Genomic DNA, 20,104 nt, shown 5'->3' on the forward strand with positions numbered 1-20,104 from the left:
TACACATGTGACATATATCTCAGGCCATGAGGCTAGATTCACAGACTTTCCTGTATGCCTTTTTCTGGTTCAGTTTTGAGGCTCTGGATTGATATAAATACAGCATCCCACCCAACAATACTCTGATACTGTAATGGAAAAATGAGAAAAGCTTTTGTTATGTCAAAGTGTATTTTGGGGCATAAGTTTGCTGGTATGCTGTTATGTATTAATGAAATAATAACAGGAAGCCCTCAGATACATGGTTATTATGGATAATCTAACTGAAGAAGAAGAAGAGTTTGGATTTGATATCCCGCCTTTCACTCCCCTTCAGGAGTCTCAAAGCGGCTAACATTCTCCTTTCCCTTCCTCCCCCACAACAAACACTCTGTGAGGTGAGTGGGGCTGAGAGACTTCAAAGAAGTGTGACTGGCCCAAGGTCACCCAGCAGCTGCATGTGGAGGAGCAGGGACGCGAACCTGGTTCCCCAGATTACGAGACTCTTAACCACTACACCACACTGAACCTGAAGTTCCAGATATTTATCAAGATGACATCAAGACAGCACTATTTGATGCTGCCATTTGTTAATGGTGATGGTGATGGAGATACAAAGTCTCATACCTAGAACTTAACTAGTAGAAATGTAAAAGTGGCCCACTTTCCCTTCCAAAGGGAAGAGAATATAGATAGTATAGAAATAATTCAGCATAATGGTCTGCTTTCTAGATTAAGATTCTTTGACCAATAGACTGCAACCTATTTGCACTTCAATCCTATTCATACTTAACTGGGAGTACAGTATTATCTTGGGTTACGAATGCTGCGGGTTGCGCATTTTCGGGTTGCGGACCACGCCGAACCCAGAAGTACCGGAACGGGTTACTTCTGGGTTTCGGCACTCGCGCATGCACAGAAACACAAAACGAGGCCATGCGCAGAAGCGCTGAATCGCATCACGTGCAGACACGGCGTTGCGGGTTGCGAACGCGCCTCCCGCACAGATCACATTCACAGCCTGAGGTATGACTGTAATTACCATTGAACTCAATAGGATGAGTAGATCGTGATAGGATTGCACTCTTAAGCCTATTAAACAACACAAGATGCTTATTAATAGATGCACCCTATGCTGTTTATATTTTATATATAGCACACAGTACACTCTCCACTGGCCACTTTTTTGCATTAATTGTTATCAAAATAGTTTACTGGCTCTTTGGGGCACATGAAGTTCTTAACAGTAAGACTACAGTATTGAGCTAATAGGCACTGTGCACTTAAAACTGAGGACAAGCTCTTGCCGGTTTCAGTGTCATTTCATCCACCCACAGTTGCAAAGCTCACTCTTTAGGAGAGGAACAGCGAAGGAACATTTCCAAACGAAACTGCAGGGAGAATTTGTGTAGGCAGAGTGTAATTACTCAGATTGGAATGCAAGTACACTTGTGTACTCAGAATATCTCAAGCAAAACTTTAGAAGTTTCATATGTTCTTTTGCCTTCCTTATCAACAGCAGCTTTCAGCCATAAGATTTCTATTTTTTTTAGAGTAGATGTTCTTAGGTGTTTTAATTGGTTTGTTGTTTGTGCATGTGTCATCCTGGGCTCCTTTTGAGAGGAAGCGAAGGATATAAATTGAAAATCACAATCATATTTAAAAAAGCATGATCAAGGCCAGCCCTACCATTGGGGAGAGTGAGCCAGTTGCCTCAATTGACGGGTGCTGGTTGGTGAGGAGTGGCAATAAAATGTTGGGGGACAGTGCTGTGTCACATGAGCTCATATAGGGCCCCTAAGCTAAACTCTGGTGTATTGTAGGATTTTGTCTCTCCACCATTTTTGTAATAAGATCCATCTGTCATGGAATGGGTGAGTGCCAGATTTTCCTTGCTCCCTCAGGTAGCAAACATAGTATCTGACTAGGACCACAGAGACCCAGGTTCAATTTGCGATGCAGCCGTGAAGTTAGTTTTGGTGATCTTGGGCCTGCTTACCTTTGTCAGCTTAACCTACCTCTCAAGATGTTATGAGGATTAATAGGGGCGGGGTGAGAAAACTATGTCCCCCCACCCTCGAACTCTTTGGAGCATAGTTAGGACAAAAATAATCACTGAAGTTAGTATGTCTGATCCACCAAAGATACCTACATTCAGACATCTGGGAATGTGCCAGAAACAGCTCCCAATCCCTGAATGTTCTGAGCAGACATTTTCAGAACTTCCTTTGCATTTCTTGCTAATTGGGCCAATGAGACCTATAGCCCAATCAGAAACAGGCTACTTTAAATTCATATTGGGAGTTCTGTAAATTGTGACCCAATGCATTCTCCAACCTTGTATCATGAACGTCTGGGGATTCCACAAGCTGTCCCAGGCAATCAGCATAAAAGGAGGCTTATCAAGTCCCTGAAGGATCACCCTATGTGTGGGGTGGATTACATTTAATTTTGTGGATCACAGGTTGCACAGAGCTGGAATACAGCAAATTTTCTCCAGCCGTTGAGTGCAGTTGGAACTAAGGATGGTCCCAACAGATATAAAATGTTGTCAAAAGTTAGTGAAAGAGATGCATAAATCAGAAGAAATGTTGGATTGACAAATAATTTTTCCTTTGGATGGATGGTGCAAGTTGATAACGCATAAGGGAGAGCAGAGATTTTTATAGGACTTGTTAGTATATGCCCCTGCATTTTCTGATACACTGGATCATTATATTGTGAACAATTTGTTATTGCAATGTCCCTTCTCACTTTCTCTTTTCATTTTTAGTATAAATTTGATAAAATATTCACGAAAATCCACTCTGGGTCCAATCCACCTGTGCACAAACAGCAGCTAAAACTGATTTTCTAACAGGTTTCAGATACTATCTGAGAAGAGGGGGAAATATCTGAAAGAAGAAGGGTGTGGATAAGCCAGGGACAGGGTAGTTAGAGACAGTATGCCTCTGGGTACGAGTTTATGGACACCACAGGAGACAGATGTTGCACTTTGGTCCTGTTTCTAGTCTTCACATAGGCATCTGGTTGGCCACTATGAAAACAGGATGCTGGACCAGATGGGCCACGGGCCTAATCCAGCAAAGCTCTTATTATGGTCTCATGGTCCAGCTCCCCACCCATGTCTCCCTTTGATGCAAAAATGAGACACAGCTTTAAAAATGAACAGGACTGGCATGTGAATAAACATATCTGCCTCCCCCGCTACCCCACCATGTCTAGCTAAGTCCACACAATATCATAGTAAACAATCCAATGAAAGCTTAAAGCAAAATGACTCAGTGGGGTTTTGGTCTACAAGTCTCATTGGCCCCAATCCGGGGATGGGCAAGCACAATAAATGTGACTAGTAACACATTAAGAAACAAAAAACACTATGTGCATTTCTCATCCATATGGAGAAATGGGTGGGTATTGTCTTGTGGGACTGTACCAACATACAAGTGTGTTGGTTGGGTTACCCATCTTTAATACCATCCTCTTTCAGTACAAGACTGATCTGTAGACTTTCTTCCCCCACATAGCAGGAGCTTGTGAAGGTTTTATGTGACTCATGATGTTTGACTCTATGCATAAGAATATATTGCCCTTTAGAATTCCCATGTATTTCCTCCAAAAATGCAAATGAATCTCATTTGGATTTTATTTTGCAGGTCTGCCAAGACGCATATGGAGAAGTTAAATTGATTGTAATGAAGAAAGTTCACTGCAATAGTTTATATATTTATATGATGATTGTGAGCATCCTAAATACAAGAAACGTCATAGGAATATTTGCACATTTATGGACTTTCTTGTTATTGGTTTTGATTACCGTAAAGCATATGGATTATATTAGCCGCACCAAAGCATATGTGTACATATACATGAAGTGAATTTGATCATACCATTAGAGATAAATGTAGTATTATTTTGAAAGTAGAATTGAAATAAAACATTTTTTCAGAAAACAAGCATTCATTTTATTCGCTTTTCTGAATATGCTCAAAAGAGCATGGTAATAAATATCATAGATATGCCGAGTATATGCATATAAAGGTTAACATTCCATATACAATGTGTGCACTACAGAAGAAGCTCTTTTTGGTCCTATAAATGCCAATAGGAAAGTAAATACACAGTTAAATTTTCTCATGGAAACCAGTGGCCCTTAAATATTGCTAACTTTATTGTGCATAGTAAACATTTTATATTCCTTAACACCTAAAAGCAGTGTCTAGAATTATTTAACATGGATAACATTTTGCTGCTTAAATAAAAAAATCTAATGGCAAAATTGATGAAATACTATACAATGAAATTAATTGCCTGTGTTTTGAATGTATAAATTATCCATAACCTCAGGTAATGAACCCACAAGAAGGAGCAGCTTCTGCGGCAGATCAGGGACCACAGGTTCCCCAGCATCCATATTCAAATGTGCACCTGAATACCAATGTCATCTAGCCCAATTTTCTATGCTATTTTATGCATCAGGGGATCAGCTTTCAGACTTGAAGTGACAGTAAATAACCGAGAGTATTGGAAATTCCATGGCTAAATGGTGGAGACTTGCACACACTAGTTAAATCCCTAATATATCCAATATTAAAGGATTGCAGGTGGATGGGAGAAACTTCTGCCAGAGTACTTGTAGGGCCAATGAATATATTATATGTTATTATATCACATTCAAATTATAACTGTTCTCCACAGACCGACCACTTGAATGAAGCTCATAGTCCACTAGTGGACTGGTGGTCCACACACCACAGTTCGTGACCCTCTGAAATAGATCCCTGCTTTAGCTTCAGAGTTTCATAAGCAAACCCTTTAGTGCGGAATTATTACATTGGCAAACAGGTAAAAACATTTTAAGTCCTCAGGGATGAAGAAACTTATAAATGTTGAGTAGAAAGACATCTGTTTCTGGAAATAGAACTCTATGGTCAAAGGCAGTTATTACAGTTTGTGTCTAAAAAGAACCCTGACCCTAATAACAGGAAGGTTTCTCTGGGTTACAGTTTTAAGACCAGATCCTTAATCACAAATAGAATGCAAACATTTTTTCATACTGTAACACTAAGTGCATGATCAGAAGGTTCTTGTGTACAACCATTGCCTCACCTATTTCCTTCAAATTAAGTCCTGAGGGTGCCATCCAAATATAACAACAGTTTACATAAAGCAGGGATTGCCAATGTGGTGCCCTCCAGATGTTGTTGGACTACAAATCCCATGACCCCCAGTGAGCATGGCCCAATAATCAGGGATTATGACAGATGTAGTCCAGCAATATCTGGAAGACACCATGTTGGCTAACCCTGACATAAGGCTTCAGATGCAACTTCATTAGCAGGTGGTTTAGCAAGTGGCTTTGGAGCTGTCCATGGTCCTAAACGTTTTTTGTTTGACTTAGAGAGTTCTGACTGGATACTGCCTACAGAACTGCACTGGAGATCAAGAATAGCTAAATAAATAAATAAATAAATAAATAAACAAACAAACAAACAAACAAACAAACACTTCCCTCTGTCTTCCACTGAGGGAAAACTTACCAAGTGACATCTTCCTCTCTGGAGTAGAAAATTCATCCAACTGATTAATTCATGCAGACACTTTCTCCCAGTGGCTGACAGAACATCAAACTAGGCATGATAAAATGATCCGCTGCATTCTTTATCCAGGAATAATTTCTACCATCTATCTGTATCTGTTTTAAAAAAGGGGGCATTTGTTTTTAATTTACTAGAATGAAACTAGAATAATAGGCTTGATGCCAAAGATCCTTCTTCTATGTTTGTACTTTTGCTCCTCCATCTTAAGCTGCTTCCCACACCCCAAAAAGTAGCTCCAGAGGATTGGGAGCCCCCCTGGGACATCTTTTAAGCGTGAGATGGACTGCAGAGGAGAGGAAGACAAGACTGGCACTTTCCCGAACCCCCTGGCACAAACAGAAGCATTTCTATTCAAGTCAGAGCAGAACATTGGATCCAATACACTGTTCAAAATAATACTGATAGCATTTGCCACATGCTATGCAGAAAAGCAAATATCTGATGCTTTCAGACAACAACCAAAAATGATTTATTCTAGCGAATGCTTGCTTGACTGACAGGATTCTTTCTACCCTTCACCATAAGGTCCCAGGGAAGGTTACAACAATATAAAAATGCTAGACTATTCAAGTGCAAGCCTGATTCACTGCCATGTGTGAAATATGTAGTTCCCGTACAGTGAACTGCCTTCTTCTGAAGAGATAGGTATGTTGGGGGACTTTGATTCCTACGTTAAGGAGAGCAAATTTTCCTGTTTCTGATGCTGCTCTAAAGAAGTTACTTTTCCATTAATAAATATTGCTCCTCACAGCTACTATTAGGCCGACAAAACCAACTTTCATGGACACCAGTTTGTTCCCCGTCCCACCAAACGTCAAATAAGAATGAGGGTCAATTTTTGTCATTACCACCATGTGAGAGGAAATGCACCGAGTTCACCTTGCCTCTTCTTGTGCCTGCTATTCTTATTCTTTTATTATTCTTACTGAAAAAATATTTACAAGAATTGTAATGGCAAGTTCAAAACCACATTTCATTTGGTCATAACTTATTACACTGTTCCTTCTTAATTATTTAATAAATGGAAACCAGCCCAAATGTACTTTTTGTCTCCCTTCATTAATCTCTGTATAATTCGTTAATTTGGATATGGAGATCAGGCTTGCATAGCTGGCACCTTGCCTCCCCCCCCAATGCTTTCCACAACTTGCCAATAACCACCCACTTTATTTACAGAAGTATCTTCATTACTCCAAATGTATTGACTCACTCTAATCCAAGCCCCATTTAGCCAAGCAGCTCTTAACTTTCTCACATTCATAATTTAAGAACATCTCATTAATTTTTGATGCCAGACCATTTTTTTTTGTTCCAGCTGCAGCGACTTCTTTAAGGGGCATTAATGTTCGTGTTTAAAAAATTGCAGTTGCAAAAAAAAACCCCAACCGTAGGGCTCTGATTCCCATTTTGATGCTAATGATTTCATCAAAGAATCCTAGATAAACCAAGTATAAATATCTAAAAGTGATGAATTGCCTCTGATTGGTCCCTTGAATAATTTATAGTCCCCATTTTTGTGGGGGAAGATCATTAAAAATTTCAGGGTTAATCTGTGCCAAGCTTAGTCTCTAATTACTGCACAGATTACATCTTTTTATCTAAATTCCTGATGGAAAAGAGGGACAATTGAATTAACCCCCCTCCCTTTAAAGTCTGCAGTTTGTTACTGCCTCGGCTGTAGTCACTATCCTGTTCCATGCCCATTCATTCACTCATTCTCTTTTTTTAATGCTCAAGGTTATTTAGGATGAATTGAAGCATGCTGTTCTTTTTCTCTCTAGCTAGGCTTGGCCTAGCAAATAATCTCTCCCGAGGTCACTTAACACTTCTAAATGTCACACAGCCATGAAAGCGCATGTGACTTGGAGCATCTGCAAGCTGCCCACATGCCCAAATGATACATGAGTGACTCAGTCTCTAAATTTTGTTGGCATCATAGTATTCTCATTCTTCTTTAGGACTCTTTCCTGCATGTATGGTGTGGCCTTACACTAGGATGTAAGGATAGAGCTTTGCTCAAAATCTGGCACCCTCTGTAAGCAATATTCTCAGCCTGTTTGAGTAGTGGGACTAGTAGCATGAAAGCATACTGTATAGCAGTGGTTGACAATGTCCAACATAGTCCAGGCATTGCTGGACAATGTTGACATAGTCCAGGCATTGTTGGACTATGGTTTCCATTGTACCTGACCAAGGACCATAGTGGCTGGGGCTCATGGGAGTTGTGGTCCAGCAACATCTGGAAGGCACCATTTTTCTTATCTCTGCTATATATACTATAAAGAGAACCAGTGTGATGTAGTGGCTTGAGTGCTAGACTAGGATCTGGAAGACCAGGGTTCAAATCCCTGTTCAGCCATAAAACTCACTGGGTGACTTTGATCTGGTTAGTGTCTCTTAGCCTAACTCATCTCACAGGGTTGTTGTGAGGATAACATGAAAAGAGGGTGATTCATGTACACTACCTTGAGGTCCTTGGAGGAAAGGAAGGATACAAATGTAATTTTAAAGTCTAAAGGAGGGGTGGCTGATCTATGGTTCTTCAGATGGTCTCATCAGTCCCAGACAGCATAACCAAAGGTCAGGGATTATGCAAGTTGTAGTCCAGCTTGTAAGTCCACAGGTTACCCAACCCTGCTTTAAAGTCTTACTTCTTTACAACGTCTTTCCCTCCAAAAGTCTAAGAGTTAATAAAGGTCAATAATGGGCTTGAGACTATCCCAGGAGTTGAAAGAAAAGTCACAAGCGCACAGGTCAACCCAATTTTTGGAGCTGTTTCCCCCTTCAGATGATAAGGCATGCCATAACAAAAAAAGAAGTATACTTGAGCTTCTCATTGATTTTATAATATGAATGCGACACATGCTGTAAGAGGAAGTGACTAGTTTGCATAGATGATTTTCCTCTTTATTTACAATGTCAAGCAAGTATAACAAACTGAGATGCTTTACTTGACTATTTTATTATCTTCTTAATTATACTATTTTAAATGTGCATTTTATATTTGACTTCTTGTAGTGTTTTTAAAAAAATGTTTAAGAATTTTTTTTTGGTTAACTTGGCTGCGTTAAGTTGTTGACATCAATGTTTTGATTTTAAAATATTTAAGATAATATTTTAGTTTCTTGTTAATTATGTTGCTTTGAGTGTATACTTTACATTTGACTTTCTTCAGTAACATTTATTCTGGATTGCTTTATTTGATGTTTTAAGGTGTTGTATAGAAATAAAATGAACAACAGTAGCAGCAGTAGCAACAACAACAGGTTAACAAGGAGAAGAGGAAAGTGAAATTGAAGGCATTTGCTGTTGGATGCCAGATACTGACCCCTGAAGGAAATTAAGCAGACTGCTTTCAGTTAATTTGTAGGTGCCAGAAATATGAAACTGGTTGAGTTAGTTGACCAAACTTTTAGAGCCATTTTTCACCATTATATGCTACTTAGACCACCACCCCCTTTAAATCGCCTGGTACAAATGATATAACCATGCAAAAGTTGCATCTTTGCAACATGTAAGATGGATATAATTTAACTGAACACATTTTGTGATAAATATTGCCTGGAGGATTTTTACACAAAACTAGAAGCAATATTTTGTAAAAGACTTAGGAAATTATATTGGATCTTGTGTGCCAACAGGATTCCCTCATTTATGTGAACTCTTCTGCTTGTAAACAATCCATGAGAGCCCCTGGATCTGTTGTACATTGTGCACAAGGGCCATTGGCATGCCACTGGCACAGATGAGATGCCATGAGACAAGCCACCCCACCAAACCCCATATAGGCACACATGGCTTGCTTTGCTCCTGTTTTCCACTTCCAGCTTCTGAGCTGTTATCTATAACTTCTAATAATAGTTTCAGGACACAAGGTCTGTTGAAATCCTTTAATGACCATTTTGTAACTACCGCTTTTGATTTCAGAAAGAAATAGCAGGAAAAAAGAAATGGTGGCCTTAAGTCACTTGCAGGTGTTAATGCTTCCTTTTCCTTTATTGGAGGGTATAATTAGGCAGCCCTAGAAGGCATCCTGGGGTTCCTTTGTGGGGCTGTTCTGTGTGGGAGAGTGCATTTCTTTTCCTTTTCCTTTGTGGTAACCTTTCTGAAAAGTTTCATTTAGCTAATTTGGCAGAAACCACTTATAATAAAACCAAATGTAACAAAACTCCTGATAAGTCTAAAATTCACTCTCAGATGACAGCGTGTACAAATCCAGTTGCAGGGATTTGATGTATTGATTTCAATACAGACACAGGATATTCTACAGGCTGTGCTTCTCAGGTTGCCACACAGTAGGAAAGGCTATCTTCTTTCCACTTAATTCCAAGCCCAAGGTTTTGGGGGGTGTTTTAGACAAACATCAGATGCCAAGTGGAAAAATGGAAGGATAATTGAGAAATGGATTTTACTGGAGGTGTTTTCATAATCAAAGAGTTGTTCCTTCTTCACTATTTCATTTTTCTTCTACACACACACACACTTGTATCATGCATTCAAATTTATCTGGAAGAAACACCATTCTTCACTTCTGTGGCCCCAGTCATGAAATCAGGTTGAAAATTTGTCTATGAATTTGGGTGTGGGTGTGTGTGTGGATTCTTTCAATCCTTTGATTATAAGAAAGACAGGGTCCAGCATCCAATATAGACATGCTATATATCTAAAACCTTTAAATAAATCCACATTTTCAGACAGTAGTGGCAAGTGGCCATTGCAGCTCTAACTATAACATGTTCAAAAACGCAAAAGAAAATTGCAGTAAAAACAAAGACAGATGTTCTAGATCTGGATAATATTTTTGCAGAAGATGGTTCCGCTGTCCCACGACTATGATAGAAAAAGTCATCTTAGTTGTTACCTGTAATCTGACAGTGATAAATGCCCTTGCAATCAATTGTCACTACTAGATCTCAAGATGCAGGAATGTTCAGATGGGAGAGAAAGCTGGCTTTCCCAAGATGCAAAGGGTTTTAAAGGTTAGCTTTTTGTTGGCGTTTGCCCAAGGTAGTTTGGAGAGTTTGGTTCTTGTCTGTGTGATAAGACATCACATCACATCTTAAGTATGCACCTTGAGGGAACTGCCCTTTAGCATATCTAGGGTAAGTTTTCATCATGTGTGCCAACTACTCCTTTCTCAATAGAGGGCAATTGCTTGGGATCACATCCAATCCAAATGTGAGGAAAGCAAAACAGGTGCACTGTAGAATTTGCTCAGACCATTTCTCCATTTTTTCCTGGGTCTGTGAAGAATCTTACTTTCACAAGCATCAGCAAGTTTCCACAGTCCTGTCTGACCCACCAGTTACCCTGCCCATATTGGATGGAAGGCATTGCTTGAAATCTCAGAATTTTCTCTCAGTTGAATATATATGTCACCTTTGGCCAAGGCAGTTTACAATTTTAAAACCCTAAAACAAATACATTATATAAAAAGGTAGATTGCCACAGTCCTCTCAGGCCAACTGAGGCCTGATGGTTTGTGTGCTCCCTGACGGGGCTCCCTTGCTTCTGTCTTTCCTCAGGACACACAGCTCTTGGCAGCCCTTGGGAAGGTGGGGAAACAGCTGCCCCAACAGTCCTCTCAGGCTGCTGATGGTTCTGTCAGGAGCTGGTGGTTTGTGTGCTCTCTGGCCTGGTCTCCCTCATTTCTAAACTAGAAAAGCTATACTATGCCTTGGAAAGTAACGGAAGGAGGGTGAGACTCACTCTCTCCATTCACACATAACAATGAATATTGCCTGAAGAGTAAATTAGGAATAATTATGTAGTCTGGAAATGTAAAGAATGCACTGATGGAACAGTAACAAAAAGCCAGACACTGCAAACAAAACGACCTATGTGCTGTGCACATTCACTTCTTATAAATGTGCAGAAGATAATCCCTATTGTTAACAGTGTAGTTCAAAGTGTCTGGCAAGTGGCACAGGGCCAGTTTCTAGAATTAAGGGGGATTTTTGTCCGAGTATGAGGAGACAGGAAAGTGAGGCTTATTCCCTAACCCTACCCATTTCGACTCAGAAGTAAGTCCAACATGGCTTATGCCCAGTACTGCAGGTATAGGAATGCAGCCATAGTCTCTGTAGGGCTCACATGCAGAGCCCTGCCTCCTAGAATATCATTTATTTATCCCCAAATTTGTAGGCCACTCTACATTCAGAGACACCTGAGTATGCAGAAATAAAGCAGAAAACAACATTGAAACATGAAAAGCCAACAAGAATGAAACACAACAGAAAGGAAATTATCTTGTGCTGTAACTTGAAGAGGAAGTACATGTAGATATACTCAAGGGCAATACAAATGAGTCAATTGATGCTATAAGTGAGGTACTTACCTTTGATGTTATTACACCAATATAAAAAAGTTTGCAGAAACACAGTCTATGGCTAAACAAGAGTGAACCAACTTCTTTGCTACTTCAGTTTAAAATGAACAAATGAAAGGGAGGAGAGAATGGACTGTATTGTACATGCTAAAACCACAGTTGCTAGAGGTTTGCATAAAACGAGGCTCAACATTCAGTGCGCCCTTTTTCTTTGTACAAAATCTTCTGTGAGCAATTTTCTTAGAAGGAACAAAAGCTTCACTGTTTTCTGCCTGCTAATAGCCCATCAAAGTGCCCACAGGTCTTCCTTTTCATGCAGCACTGATGCACTTCAAGAACCATTTATGCAGGATTCCTGCAGCAAGCCATAGTGGTTGCTTTTCATGGCTGCCAATTATACAGGGTCAGCCAGGAGGATTCAGGCTTTGGACTCACCTGAAATAAACCTGTCAGTCACAGACTTCAGATGCGGTGAATATCTGACATACTTCAGTTGTCCCTGTGGATATGAGCGGCTCTTGAAAGGTCAGTAGTTCAAGTTGCAGCCCAAGTTGGATCAACAGGAATGGCAGTGGCACAGGACAAAAGCATACCTCAGTTCTAAACACGCTTACTCCAGGGCATGTGCTTAGTAACCTGGTATTGCAGCCTTATGAGAGACCATAATTCAAGGGAATCCACGGTGTCCCGTCCCCCGTCCCCCCCGCTAATTTGTCTCAATAAATTTATCCTTCTGTTGGGACTAGGGATGGGGCAGAGCACCAAGGCATCTCTGTGACCCACTCAAAGATTCCAGGTGTGCTTCTGTGTCATCTCAAAGCTTGCAGAGTTATGAAGACAAATCCATGGAGGTTAAGACTATCAATGTAGCCATGGCGGCTGTGTTCTACCTCCAATGTTGGAGGCAATATACGTTTGAACCCAGTTTCTGGGAATTGCACATGGAGAGAGTGCTGCTGAGCTCAGGCTCTGCTTGTGGGCTTCTTGTGGGCATCTGATTGGTCACTGGTTGACTCGAGTGGTGTATTACATACAGGTACATTCAATCACTCCAGGACAATTAAGAAAGAATTGTTATATTCCAATCCTCAATCGCTGCCATCATTTTAAGGGTGTTTCTTCAGGGAATCTATGTGGGCATATGCAACATTTTCTTCTGCATTTTTTTGTGCCTGGAAAAAAATAATCCCTTTGTCCCAGCCTTTGGCTAAGCAAACAATCTATGGCCTTTTAAACTACGGTACATGGTTGGGTGAGGGAATATGTATTGTGTATTATGATGTTTTGTATTTTTTGTTTGTTTTTATATTATAAACCACCTTGTGATCCTTGGCTGAAGGGCAGTATAGAAATTTCACACAGACACACATTTTTGGATTGAAAGTCACAGACAGAATTTCCCTCCCCCCCCATCTACTGCATCTATCTTATATATCCCTTATTTCCCCCAAACATTGGCTTTGTTTAATCATGGTTTTTTTCTTAAACAATATCTCCCCTCAACCTAATAATAAACATTTATCTTATCATATACTGTATTCTACCCTATAGTTCTATATCTACATACCGTACTTTACATTTCTTTAACTATATCCAGTTATTCTCACCTCATACTCTGTAGCATAACTCAATCCACACTCATTTTGGGTACAATCCACCTCCTTTCTTCTAAAGTGGTACATTCACACACACACATCAGTGTCCTGCAGTGCCTAAGATTAGATAATAGGTTGTTTGTAATTCTCAAGCTCCTTCCTTGAAAGTTGAGTCTGTTGTAAGATTCTTTGTCCCTGCAATATAGTCAAATTAAAATTAAATTCCTGAAATTTCCACGATTATCTCTGTAACATCATTGTGCTAACATTTTCTTCAATTTTTCATCATTTCTGTTTATTGCTATGGCTAATGAAAAATATTTTAAAAAAACAAAACAAAACATCTATTAAGCTATGCTCCTGGTGGGATCCTTTGTCAGATTCCTCTTTTAAAAGGCTATCCTGTTTTTCACACCTTATTTTAAAGGCCTATTTGCACTCCTCTTGGCAGCTACAACTTCTGCAAGACTCAAGTTCCAGACAGCTGGGACAACTTTATCCATCCTTTATCACACAGGTGCACTGACTAACTTGGCATGTACCTATGCCCAATTTGCCCAAACCCAAAGGAGGTATAGCAAGGATGCATGCATTTCCTATTCAACCCCCCTGACCCTACATTAGAAGGGTATACAAACAATAGACCATAAAGATAAAAGTACCATACCTATAGAATCAAAATTACAGATTAATACAGAAAGTTGCCTTATGGCCAGCCAGAATATTTGTCTATTATTCTATCTTTCTGGTAGTCAAGACTTTCACATAAACTGCTATTTGATCCATTTAACAGGAGATGTCAAAGACTGACTCTGGTGCCTTCTGCATGCAAATAATGTACACTGCCCTTCCCCCAAATGAAATTGAAAGTGCAAGGAGCAGGTGTGTCCATGTGCACACATTATTTGAGCTCTTATCACTAGGTGACTCAGCGCTCTAAGACTTGTAGCTCTTTGTGATCTGACACCATATGAGATAAGGAACTCCTGTCTTTAATATCTGATCCATAATGGCTCGTTCATATGTGCAAAACACAACTCAATAGTGCAACCATCTATTGATAAGTGACCGATAAGCTGAAAGAAACATAGAATCAGAGCAGTCACATGGTGCAGTTTTTCCTGGGTCATACCAATGCAGACTGAAAGGGGAGAAATAGTATGTTTGAATTCTCCTGATTTCCCATATTAAACGTATCTCCCTCTACATACAAAACAAATGTCAGGGAGAAAACTAGGCTAGAATTCTTTCTTGTGGCTCACTAGTTTCGTACGCATGTGCAATTTTTTTATATACAGAAGAAACACTGAAAGCTTGACTTACAGTGTAAAATGGGATATGCCTGGACAGCTGCAAAATGTCACTGCTTTGAGTATTTGTTCCCACTCTGGCTGACAAGATTCCATAGCTATTTGTCCTTGATTGCTTTGCCAGTGCATGTTCAATACTGTTACAATGAAGTAGCAGGGAACAGATCACATCAGAAAGGAGGTGCATGCTTTGTGGTGTATGACAAATGTCTTATCCACTTAAAATACATTAGAAATTAATATGGATGAAATCAAGATCCTCCCAGGAAACATAAACACTTTGCATAATCAGCTGTGTCCCTTTGTAAACTACCAGGTCAAGCATATATGATAGGACTTAACTATAATAACATTTCACCCCCATTGTTCAAAAGCAGAAACTTACCAATAAGGCAGACCAGGGTTCTCTTTCCAAAAGTCATTTTGTACCTTCCCCAGGATTGTGTCAGCCTTCATACTCACATACCTGCATTTTTTATTTTTTACTTAGAAATGAGAGCTGCAAAAAAGGCATTTCAATCAAATAGATCCAAAGGTTGTCACAAGCCAGCCAGCCAGCGGGGTGAGTGCATCTGACTGTTTTTAGCCCCCGAGGGGAATTGGATGTTCCAAGACACAGGCGATAAGGACTGATAATCTCTTACTCCTTGTATTTAATTTGACTACATTTGTTTTCCCATTGCAAATCTGCCATGTCATTGGGCTGTCCAAGGAACTTCAAGCTCGCTTGGAACTCATTTATGCCTGCATCCTACAATAAACAGAGCTTGCTTTATATGACATAATTTCAGGGCTATTTTTGTCACTCCTTTGAAGAAATGTGTTGCTCGCATGATTTCCACCCAGGTCACTCAATGTCAGATCTTCTGGCTTGCACTCCTTGTAAAATGACTGCTTTCCCCTCCCCTTCTCTCTCTCCCTCCCTCACCCATCTCAGTTCAGTGCTTGGACAGCTATGACAAGGGGTCTAGTGTTTGCATTCTATTCTGGTCACTGTGAGTTATGGTAATATCATATAAACTAAAGGGTTCCAAAATGCATGTCAAATTAAACCACTGACTAATCCTCATATTTTGCTCGTCTTTCTGCTCCCAGGCTAAAGGTCTGTGTGTCCACAAAATCCTAACACTCTAATCTGTAGGTGCTGATTTGATTTTCAGCTGAAACTTCCTACGAGGAGAAATCACCATACGTGGCTTGTTGGCCCTGGGGGAATAAGAGCTAAACTTGTCTAAGAGTGAAAGACACAGCTCGAGCAAAAGCTGCAGCAAAGTTCAGCCCTCCTCCTTCCATTCGTGATGCACCAGCAGCCACAGAAGGTCTATTTAGTCAGCTTAAAGAGAAAGAAAAGCCACGGGAGACATCTGAGCTGGCACAAATCGTCACCTGATGCTGGCCAAGCAAGTGCTCTCATCTCCTGTGGACCATCTCCTGTGCCGGAAACAGAGGTGAGAGAAATGTCTGGAGGATGTTACTGAATTCAGCTTTATGAATGAATGAATGCAGGAGACAATGTTTACTAGCAGGATGCTAAACTGGAAAGGGATGTGAAGGGCTCTATTAAGCTGAAGGAGCAGAGCTGATGGTTGTTCTTCAAGTGCTTCCTCGTCCAGTTGAGTTAATTCACAGCTGCAGTGTCTTTCCTTCTTTTCATTGTCAAAAAGGCTTTAGGGCATTTTGTTCTGCGAAATGAGTTACTTTCTGTCCTACTGCAAAGGACATTGTGGTTCTGTGTTGTCTCAGTACCAAACCCTCCGCAGCGAAGGCTTGTTGTGTGACATTTTGTTGAAGGTGAAAGAAAATGAGTTCCCTGCTCACAAGTCTTTGTTGGCCTGCTCCAGTGATTACTTCAGGGCCATGTTCAAGAGTTATACCAAAGAATCAAAGGCTGCCATCATTCACCTGCAAGTCATCTCAGCCACTGGTTTGCAACACGTTCTGGATTTCATTTATACTTCTTGGTTGCCTTTGTCTTTTGCCAGCCTGGAAGACACTTTGGAAGCTGCTACCTACCTGCAAGTGTCTGAGGCAGTTGTCTTGTGCAGCCAATATTTGGCTAACAATCTTACCCTAGAGAACTGCTGTTTTTCTGCCAATGTTGCTGCAAGATTCTATCTTCCAGATGCTTTGTCAGCTGTAGAAAAATATCTCATTTTTAATTTCTGGAAACTCCTAGACCTTGATTTTGCAGAACTGCTAGAACTGAATTTCAGATCTTTGAAGGCAGTAGTTGAATGTTCAGATCTGCCTATGGTGAAAGAATCTAATTTGCTAGATCTATTGCTGAAGTGGCTGAAGTATGATAAATTGAGGCTGACACATACAACTAGCTTATTGGAACACATACGATATGGTCTTATTCCTGTGGAAGATCTGAGAAAAGTCTACACTCAATCAGAAGTGCCTCTAACAGCCCCCATAAAATGCTTAATCATAAAAGCAATAAACTACCACTCATTCATCTTTAGGCAACCTATCCTACAGGATAAGTACAGCACACTGAGAAACCAGAAGACGCGGATTATCCTGCTTGGAGGTATGATTCAACATGAAGGGCCCAGCAGGGATGTGGTGGCTTTTGATGTTTACAATCACAAATGGCAGATTTTAACACAGGTGCAGGATCGACTACAAAATCACTGTGTGTGTACAGTTGGGAACTTTCTGTATGTGCTAGGTGGAGAAATAGAAGATTTGCAAAGTGAAACGAAAAGTCCCACTTTAACAGTGACAAACAAAGTCCATCGCTATGACCCCAGATTTAACAAGTGGATACAAATCAACGGCATGCTAGAAAAAAGATGCCACTTTTCTTGTTGCATCCTAGAAAACACCATTATTGCAATTGGTGGTCAAGGTGAGGATGGATCATTACATTCATCTGTCGAAGCCTACAACATTAGCCGAGACACATGGACAAAAGTTCGAGATTTGCCATGCAAAATCCATGGTCATGCCGGCACTGTTTGCAAGAATAACATTTATATATCGGGTGGCAAATGCACAAATCAAAGTAACACAAGTAAGGATTTGTACTCTTTGACTACACTAGAAGGGCAATGGAAAAAGCAAGCCCCCATGAGCATTGCCCGGTTTGGGCATCAGATGGCCACCATAAGAGATTGCATCTTTACATTTTTAGGCCTTTATGAACCATTCTCTGAAATTGAAAAATACAATCCTGACCAAAATCAATGGACTCGTCTAAGGCCATTGGTCTATGATCGATTTAGTTATGGTTTGGCAGTAGTGGAGGAAACTGCCCTTCTCATTGGGGGGAAGAAGTGGCAAGATTCCCAGGAGATTCCAACTCAGGATGTGGTGGGCTATGATATAGACAATGACTGTTGGGAAGAAATATGCAAAGCTTCGTTGCCTTGGTATGGATTGCAGTGTGCTGTGCTAGAGCTTTCTGAATTACTAGATGCTAAAGACGTTCAACAACAAAAGAGACTAACTGTTTAGGTAACAACTCACCATAAAATGATCTGCAAGGACAATTCCGTAACATCTCCAGAATGTCTAAATATTAAAAATGTTGTCCCATTCTATATTGAGATAATATTGTGAATCAGTAAATAGGCTTGAATTTTGTATTTCAAATCACAGAGTAAAACAGGTAAAGACTAAGAACTTATTGCCAATAAGAGCTGTACATAAACAACTGTTTTGTTTTCAGTAATAACTGTGAATTAATACCTGATTTGCAGAACATAAAGTGAATGTGTGAAGAAAGAGGCATATTAAAAAAATAGAATGGAAGAATCCATTTATATGCCTCTTTTTTCATACCTTCACTTTATGTTTGAAGCAGGTATTCATTTGATATAGGAATTAGAGGCTGCATAATTGCATGATGTTATTATATTGTCCACATGATCCCAGTTCATTTTTTTAGTCGTGCCAAAGCTTCAGAATGGGGGAAAGCACTGCAAACTGCACAAAAAAGCAAACAAAACTTTGCACTCCTTAAATCTCTGTCATGCTTCCCATTTTAATTGGTGAAATTTTGACACAGTTGTTCTAAACTAAGGCAAAGAGTTAGCAGCTGGTCTAACTATTATAAGGTTGAGTGGAACATGAAACAATTGTATCTTGTATTCGAGAAATAACACCCTGTACTCTGTGCCCTTTAGGACCATAAATGGGATGGAGATGTTTGTTTCTAGTTGCTGAATGACTCTGTGCTTCAGCACACTTATAAAAGCTGCCCATGGGTATATTGTGCACGATGCATTTCTGTTTGAAGAGGTAAAGGAATTTTCTGCTTTGACTTCAAAAAGGCATCAGCAGCCTCTTTCTGCATTACTGCCAGGGTAGGATGGGGTTTAGTAGTTTTAAGCCATGCCTCATTCACAGACTTGCAGATATGGTATTTGATTTCAGAGTGTGAAATCTGACTGTAACTGAACTTTATAATTTTATATATTCGCTTTCAAACACAATCTATTTTATAGCATATCCCTTTAGTCTGAAAGCACTGAAGATGCACAGAAGCACTACTCAGTCTAATGTACAAAGAAGGCAGCACAATGAAAAAAACGATGGCACTCTTTCATGCCAGACAGTCTTACAAGATGAGGCTGAATTTTATGCTTGGAACGAAGTCACAAACACTGTCTACAGCAAGATAACATGCAGGCAGAATTACTGTTGCATAGCAACAGGATGCAGTTGTATAAGATGCCCTATAGGCCAATCCTAAGAATTTGTTGGCATGGTCTCACTCTGTACCAGTGTTATACAGCCAACTGGGTCAAGGAGGGGCACTCATTCTAAAGTTTCTGGGGATCCTCAATTTCCCATAAACCCACCAGTTCCTTGTATAAATTTAAAAGACTCCTAGCTGTACTGCATTTGTAATCCTTTTCTTCCACAGAGAAGCTTCAGTGTAGGAAGAAACATGTAGCTCATGAATATATTTTTTTAACTTTAGGAAAATAGTACAGACATTTTTAAAAATTCCAGGAACGTCTAATGTTATCTATTGCAATACATATTCTTTTTTCTATTTTAAGTTTTAGGTTCTTGGTTTGTGTTCATTATGCTGTATTGGACTGTGCTTTTATTGTATTTTATGCTGCGATCATTGCTGTGGATACTGTGAGACAGTGTGGCAGGATAATTCAATCAATAAAATAAGAGCAACAGTGTCAGATGATCACACACATGTGAATTTAATCCTGTGTGTGAAAGAAGCTATGATTGGTCACACCTTTTCAGATTGTTTACTGGAAAGCCTTGAGTAGCCCCAGCTTCACAGCTGTACATTGAACTAAATACAAACATTAG

General features: G+C 40.0%; 2 protein-coding genes and 2 long non-coding RNA genes across 6 annotated transcripts in view; 2 read left to right on the plus strand and 2 right to left on the minus strand.

Moving 5' to 3' along the window:
- LOC128413148 (uncharacterized) overlaps nucleotides 1-258 on the minus strand; it is a 26,417-nt gene extending 26,159 nt beyond the window's left edge. The window contains exon 1 of one of the 2 annotated variants that reach the window (XR_008330256.1): nucleotides 4-258. This is a non-coding gene — a long non-coding RNA (uncharacterized LOC128413148). The remainder of the gene's footprint in view (nucleotides 1-3) is intronic. The other variant, XR_008330255.1, reaches the window with a different exon arrangement.
- Nucleotides 1-3,935, plus strand: part of SMPX (small muscle protein X-linked) — a 26,505-nt gene extending 22,570 nt beyond the window's left edge. For both annotated transcript variants that reach the window (XM_053387063.1, XM_053387064.1), the window contains exon 5: nucleotides 3,636-3,935. The gene's annotated coding sequence lies outside the window, so the exon portion shown is untranslated. The remainder of the gene's footprint in view (nucleotides 1-3,635) is intronic.
- Nucleotides 3,936-5,475: 1,540 nt separating this feature from the next.
- On the minus strand, nucleotides 5,476-18,577 carry LOC128413150 (uncharacterized). Its single transcript, XR_008330257.1, has 5 exons — nucleotides 18,290-18,577; nucleotides 14,826-14,949; nucleotides 13,515-13,697; nucleotides 6,428-6,504; nucleotides 5,476-5,674 (listed from the first exon to the last, which is right to left on the minus strand). It is a non-coding gene; the product is annotated as an uncharacterized LOC128413150 (long non-coding RNA).
- KLHL34 (kelch like family member 34) lies at nucleotides 15,901-18,291 on the plus strand. The gene has a single exon (XM_053387065.1). It carries the CDS (start codon nucleotides 16,502-16,504, stop codon nucleotides 18,275-18,277), a length of 1,776 nt encoding a protein of 591 aa, XP_053243040.1. The 5' UTR covers nucleotides 15,901-16,501; the 3' UTR covers nucleotides 18,278-18,291.
- Nucleotides 18,578-20,104: the final 1,527 nt, after the last annotated feature.

This window comes from Podarcis raffonei, chromosome 4 (assembly GCF_027172205.1).
Source record: "Podarcis raffonei isolate rPodRaf1 chromosome 4, rPodRaf1.pri, whole genome shotgun sequence".
Classification (NCBI taxonomy): domain Eukaryota; kingdom Metazoa; phylum Chordata; class Lepidosauria; order Squamata; family Lacertidae; genus Podarcis; species Podarcis raffonei.